At 52.1% G+C, this 6,967-nt stretch overlaps 1 protein-coding gene across 10 annotated transcripts in view; it reads right to left on the bottom strand.

Annotated features, from left to right (window-relative positions):
- The window catches only part of HNRNPAB (heterogeneous nuclear ribonucleoprotein A/B), a 28,424-nt gene that overhangs the window by 9,186 nt on the left and 12,271 nt on the right, over positions 1-6,967 (bottom strand). For 8 of the 10 annotated variants that reach the window (XM_036014057.1, XM_036014058.1, XM_036014063.1 and 5 more), the window contains exon 2: positions 57-288. In XM_036014057.1, the coding sequence (XP_035869950.1) occupies positions 57-265 (209 nt within the window). In that variant the 5' untranslated portion in view covers positions 266-288. Of the gene's footprint in view, positions 1-56; positions 289-366; positions 753-6,967 lie in introns of those variants that run through there. The other 2 variants (XM_036014060.1, XM_036014059.1) reach the window with 2 other exon arrangements.

Below are 6,967 nucleotides of genomic sequence, written 5' to 3'. Positions count from 1 at the left end.
ACAAAAGGCGGCCCCGGAACAAAGGCGGCGGCCGGTCGGCCCGGGGCCGCACCTACCCTGCGTCGTCCTCGGTCCTGCTGGCGTTGATCTGGTCGCCTTCGGCGCTGGTCTGGTTCACGGCCGGGGGAGCCGCACTCCCGCCTCCAGCGCCCGCTGCGGTCCCGGTGCCGGGCCCGGCCGGCGACTCGCCTTCGGGGGCGGCCTCATGCCCGTTCTCGGTGGCACCCGTCGTCTCCATTAGCTGCTCCTCACCCGCTTCCGACATGTTAGACCGGGGCGCAGCGGCTCCTGCAAAGAGCGGCCACAGCACGTCAGGCCCGAGCGGCTCCCGCCTGCCGCCCGCCGCCCGCGGGCCCGGCCGCTCACCTCGCCGCCGGTGAGGCCGCGAGGCCCGTTCGTCCCCACCCGCCGGGAAGGTGCGGCGGGCTCGGCCGCGTTCAAGCTCGCGCTGCCCGGCTTCCCCTCCTCCGCTGACGGAGCCGCCGCAACCTCGCGCGCTCCTTCTCGACCACCGCTGCACGGAACCCACCGACCAAGTCTCGACCGGGCCCGCGCAGCGCCGCCGCCTGACAATACCGACTCGTGGCGCTCTTTATAATTCCGGAGCCGGGGTCCACTTCGCAACAAGACGCATGCTCATTGGCTGCGCCTTCCCGTCATTCAACGCGGCGCCGGCGTCCCATTGGCCTCGTCGGCGCGCGAAACGCTAGAGCCGGGCGGGCTTTTGTCCTCATTTTAGAACCCGCGCGAGCCTGGGCCCTGCGGAGCGTTGCCGAATTGGAAAATGGTCTTGTCGTAGGCCGTGAGGCCCTAGTCGTACTCTCTGTCCTGTCAGGCCGCAGTCTCTCGTTCCAGCGCCCCCAGTCCCAGCTTTGACAGCCGCGGCCACTCCCATTTCCCAGAAAAGGAAAGTGGGCTCGTAAAGTCGTACAAACCAAGGCCGTCCGGCTGGCAGTGACAGAGCCCGGGCGGATGAGATCCGGCGCGTAGGGTCCCCCAGGCAAGCTCGAGGGATTGCGACGCAACCCGCCCTCCCCTTTGACCTTGGTCCCCTCAGAGCCCCGCGCTCGCGCCCTTTCTGCCGCCTCCCACACTAGCAAGAAGCGGGCTGGGGGAGGAGTCCTCCGCGGATCTTGTGCCAACCGTAGTGACCAGGTTGTGGCGGGAGAAACGGTAGAACCATGGTTGTTCCCCAGTCTTAGGTCGCCGAACACCACTTTGACGATTAGCACCGCGTTTATACTTTTGGTTGCTTAAAAAAAAAATTCGCTTAGTTCACTTATTTTTGCTGAAATTTAGTTTTTAAGAAAAATATACCACTAACAGGAAATCATCGGGGGGGGGGGGGGGCGGCGGTCTCTTTCTTATATACAAAACCCCTTAATATTATCTCCTTGGCAACCAAATTCGAAAGGCCTGCATAATCCTGTGATTCCATATGTGGGTGAAGAGTCCCAAATAGACCTAGATCACAACCTCGGAAGCCTGAGGATTACTAATAGCAACGGGAAACAAGTAGCTGACAGTTTCCCTGCGAGATTCCTGCAGCCAGGCCCAGTGTGGTGGACTAAGCAGTCTACTTTCTCATCTGGTCTCCTAACAGCCCTGTTAAAAGAGGTACCATCACCAATTTGTAAATGAGGACACCGAAGTCCAGAGCCTGGGGCCAAAGCGTACTCCCTTATCCAACCAGCCAAGGAGTTGCCATGAGAATGAAAAATGTGACAATTTTACAATCGCAAAAAATAATCGACATTAGAAAATCTGAAGATCTGGCCACACAGCACTGCACTCCCCCCAAGGTATCAATCAACTAGAGCTGGGGCACCAACCCCTACACGATCAAATGCCCTCTGCTTCAACTACAAGGCCCACCTGACCACTTCAGGCTAGGTTCCAACACTGGAATTGACATATCCATAAAACCTTAGTCATGTATTGATCTGCCAGTAAGGCTTGCAGTGAAATCCAGAACCCCACAATGAAGATAATTCAAGTGATTACCTAAGTTCAAAGTTAAATAGTCTAAATGCAGTCACAGAACCTAACTCCTGGGGACACAAATTCACTTAATCTGTCCTTGTTCACGTGGATTCCTTTAGCACAACTTGGGAAACACTTTTAATGACATGTCAAGTCCGAGGATAACAACATTCAGACCATGTTTCACAGCTTGCAAAATGCTCTCACCAACATGGCTTGATTGGGGCTTCAAAATAATTTGTGTGTACTTATCCATAATTTATACAGGAAAATGCTGAAATCACACATCTAAAACTGGTCACAAAGCCAGCACTTCCAACTCCACATTGTTTCCAGGGTTCTTGGCTGGTATAGGACAAGGGGTCTCGGAGCTCCTGAGTAACTTGGTCTGAATTAGATCCTGTGTCATATTTAATTATTCTGAAGCTCAAATGAAGTAATGGCTCAGTAAACACATTATAAACTACAAAGGACTGCAGACCAGTGCAGGGTAAGTTTTGGCCCAGAATGTTTTTATATTGCATCCAGGGGTGTTTCTGAGAGAGGCAGGGCCCTGGGATGTTGCAAGCACCAGAAAGTCCCTTTGACACAAAGATCTCCACTCTTGTTATTGGGTCCCAGCTATAGACCTAGGGGACAGGGCATCTTCCATGACAATGAGGTTCTCGAATCAGCAACGAACCCAACTACCACTGAAAGTCACTTAAGAGGCCCAGAGAATGTCCAGTACAGTCCCCTGGTTTTGAGCATTCAGGCTGTAGGGCAATAAATGTGTAAGAACATGTACAACCATCAGTCTAGCATAAAGAGGACAGGCACAAAATGCACTTTCAGAGTTTTTAAAATTACCTGAATTGATTTTTCTCACTTTTTTTTTTTTGGCTGAGCCTACAAGGTGGAAGCTGCAGGAGTTAACTACAAACATGCTGTGATGGTGGCCAGCTCCCACCTCAGCCACTTCCCACTCAGCTCCACGAGCTCCAGCTCCCCCACTTCAGGGCTGACTCTGGCTCCAGCCAGAGGAAACTTTCTAAAACTGTCACACGCTGTGTGAAAACCCTGGCTGGCTTCCCGCTGCTCTGAGAATGAAATCCTAACCCTGAATACCAGTGAAACAGTTGGCAGTGATGGAAATCCACCCCCAGCTCGGCTGGACCCCCTTGCTGTGTGGTCTGTGAGTGGAAGGGTCACTCTGGGCCTGGTCAGTGGAGGCCAGGGCCTCCCCCAGACCTCCCTTCCCCTGGAGACCCTATGTTCTGATGGCCTCCATTATGAAGAGCTGTTCAGCCCATGTCACACTTGACATGAACGAGAAAGGAATCTGCTAAGATTTGGGGTTTGTCTCTAATTGCAGCCTCGCCAAGCCTGACCGTTCCACATGGCTTGTAGGCCTGGCTGGGCCACCCCCCCCCCCGCCCCCCCTCCGCTGCAGCTTATGCCCACACTTCACTCCAGCTGTGCTGATTCCTTTTATTTCCTGGAACTCAACTGTACCCTTTTGCCTCTAGAGATGCCTTTTCACCTGCTGTTCCCTTTACCTGGAATGCTCTTTCCCACATTTCATTTGCCTACTCTACAGATCTGTTGTAGGTTGAACTGTGTAGCCCCCCAAAAATATGTTCAAGTCCTAACTCCTGGAACCTGTGCATATGACCTTACTTGGCAAGAGAGTCTTTGCAGATGTAATGAACACGAGGTCAATCTGGAATAAGGTGGGCTCTTAGACTGGCACCTACTAGGAAGAGAAGACACCCAGAGCCTTGTGTATACAAGGAGAACGTCATGCAATAACGGAGGCAGAGACTGGAGTGATGCATCTACAAGCCCAGTGTCCTAGTCAATTCGGCCTGTTCTTACAGATTACCCTAGACTGGGTGGCTTAAGCAACAAACATTTACTTCTCACAGTTCTGGAGGCTGGGAAGTCCTCAAGGCACTGGCAGATCTGGTGTCTGGTGAGGACTTGTTTCCTGGTTTGCAGATGGCCATCTTTTCACCGTGTCCTCACTTGGCAGGCAGGGAAGAGAAGGGAGCTCTCCCTGGCCTCTGCTCACACTCACCAATCCCATCACGAGGCCCCTACACCCATGACCTCATCTAAACCTAATTGCCTCCCAAAGGCCCCACCTCCAAATACCATTACCTTGGGGATTAGAGTTTTAACATACAAATTTAAGGGGACACAGACCATAGCACCAGCAAACATCAAGGAACACCAGAACACCAGAAGTTAGGAGGGAGACAAGGAACAGATTCTCCCCTAGAGCCTGCAGAGGGAGCACGTGACCCGGCTGACACCTTGACGTTGGACTTCTGGCCTCCAGAACTGTGAGACAATCAACTTCTGTGGTTGTATACCACCCATCTAGTGGTGCTTTGTTACGGCAGCCCTAGTGGACTAGTACAACATCCATCAGATTTCCACTTCCTCCAAAAGTTCTCGGTGATACACCAAGGAAGTGCTCCTCTAAGAGTGTAGATCACACAATACTGACACAGGCCAATGAGATCCTGCACCAGGTCTGTCCCCTTTACCCCGATGCCTCCAGCAGGCACCCCAACACCTGCAGAATGAATAAAAGATCCCTTCACCTAGGGTTACAAACTGGTTCCTTATGGGCCAAACCTGACTCAGAGGTGCTTGCTTGACCCACCGTGTTTTCAACATCTTAAATTATTTGCCAACATTTATGAAGTATGATAAAATGTTCTATTTCCCACAATGGAATACTACACAGCAGAAAAGAAAGAAGGAGTTCCTACCCTTTCCAACAGCATGGATGGATCTGGAGAGCATTATGCTAAGTGAAATAAGCCAGGCAGTGAAAGACAAATACCATATGATCTCACCTGTAAGTGGAACCTAATCAACAAAACAAGCAAGCAAGCAAAATATAACCAGAGACATAAAAATAAAAAACAAACTGAGAGTGACCAGAGGGGAGGGGGGAAAGGACAATGGGGGAAAAGGGGGCAGGATCATCAAGGAACATGTATAAAGGACCCATGGACAAAGCCAAAGGGGTGGGAAGTGGGAATGGTTGGGGTGGTGGGGTGAAAATGGAGACAACTGTACTTGAACAATAAAAAAAAGAGAAAAATGTTCTATTTCCACTTACTTTTGGAAAATTGTTAAATGACACAGTCCCACTTGTCCACAGGAGCTGGTGTGGCAAGTGCCACCCTGCTCAGCCCAGCCCCCACAAGGTCTTATCATCTTACTTCTGGGCCCCTAAACTCATTTTCATTGATGGAAAACATCTGAGGTGTCAGTCCTGAACTAGGCCTCTATGAAGCTCAGCTTCTTCATTTTAAACACGAATGACAACACCCGCCTCTGCCCTGAGGCAGGGATCGGAGAAGGTGTGCCAAGTGGCTGGCAGGTCGCAGGTAGAAATGAGAGCCGCTGGGACAACTACCAGTGGTAACCGTAGAAGCATCCAAGGGAAGACTCCTCCCCTACCGAGCTCCCCTATGTGTCTCAAATCAACCCTCAAAACAGACCTGGAAGTTCTGGAGAAGCTCTACCAGCTGGTGGGCCCCCACCCCAAGGTCACATTCTTGCGACAGCCGCTTATGCCAAGTTTGAGTCTCAAAGGCAGCCTCTGCCCAACAGAGGCAAATCAGAGAGCCCAGGACACCCTTCTGGAATCAGACTCAACTGAATGTGCTTCAGGCACAGACCTAACACTCCCAGTCTCCTCAGGAGCCCACGAGGCTGCCGACACTGGCCACAGCACAGATAGGTGCCGTCTGGCTTCATGTCACAGTCCCCTTCACAGCTTTTAAAACTTCACATTCCTAGGCCCCTGGGGCTGGCCTCTCACTGTTATAAAGCATTCTGGGCACTGGGCACTGGCGGAGGGGCAGATTTAGGACCCACTGCTGCACACCAGGTGGCAGAAAAGGCTGTAAAACAAATGTCCAGCTCCCCTCTGAGAGGCAGCAGTGCCCCTCAAGTTTCAGCCCTGGAGGCTCTTCAGGTTGTGGGTTAGGATCTCAGTTTATGGTTCCACAACAAGCCCATGCTTCACTAATTTATTCACACGCATCCACACCCCTCAGGACAGTTTCCTGAGCTCTAAGCCCTCAGGCATAACTATCGCTACTGAATTGCCATCAAGGTACCTCAATCTCAGCTTGTCCCAAGAGCCCAGACCTTCTGCCAGGGTTCATGGCCACAGAGAATGAATGCCTCAACCATCTAGCCACTTGTGCCAGCCAGAACGTGGGTGGGTCAGCTCTCTCCCTCACCTCCCCTATTCAACCTGCCATCTAAGCCAGAATGTGCCTTCATTACTCTGCCCTCAGGTTGGGATGACATGAGTATCAGCCAGGGTGGCATCAAACGGATCTAAACACTGTAGAAGATTATTCCTTAAAGATACCAGTACATGGTGGGTGCTCAAGCCAGAGAGGTGGCTGTCCTCCACGTGGTCATTTCAGGACCCACCTTGTGGCTCCACCATCCCCTTGGCCTTGTCATATGCACACACCTGGCAGAGGAAACGTGTGGGGAGGAACTAGTGTGGGAGTATTCATGGCCCAGGCCTGGAAGGGGCATACTCCACTTCCACTCACAACTGGCAAGAACGCTGTCGTGTGGCCTCGCCTTACTACAAGGGTCACTAAGAAGTGAGCTCAGCCCTGGCTGGGTTGGAGCATTATCTCGTACACCAAAAGGTTGCAGGTTCAATATCTGGTCGGGACACATACCCAGGTTACAGGTTTGGTCCCTGGTCAGAGCATGTGCAGGAGGCAACTGATCAATGTTTCTCTTTCTCTTTCTCAAAAATCAATAAACATATCCTCGGGCGAGGATTTAAAAAGAAAAAGCCCTGGCTGGTGTGGCTCAGTGGATTGAGTGCCGGCCTGTGAACCAAAGGGTCACCAGTTCGATACCCAGTCAGGGCACATGCCTGGGTTGCAGGCAGAGTCCCCAGTGAAAGGGCACATGGGATGCAGCCATACTTTGATGTTTCTCT

This window comes from Phyllostomus discolor, chromosome 13 (genome assembly GCF_004126475.2).
Source record: "Phyllostomus discolor isolate MPI-MPIP mPhyDis1 chromosome 13, mPhyDis1.pri.v3, whole genome shotgun sequence".
Taxonomy (NCBI): Eukaryota; Metazoa; Chordata; class Mammalia; order Chiroptera; family Phyllostomidae; genus Phyllostomus; species Phyllostomus discolor.
This window is presented reverse-complemented; position numbering and strand designations above follow the sequence as displayed.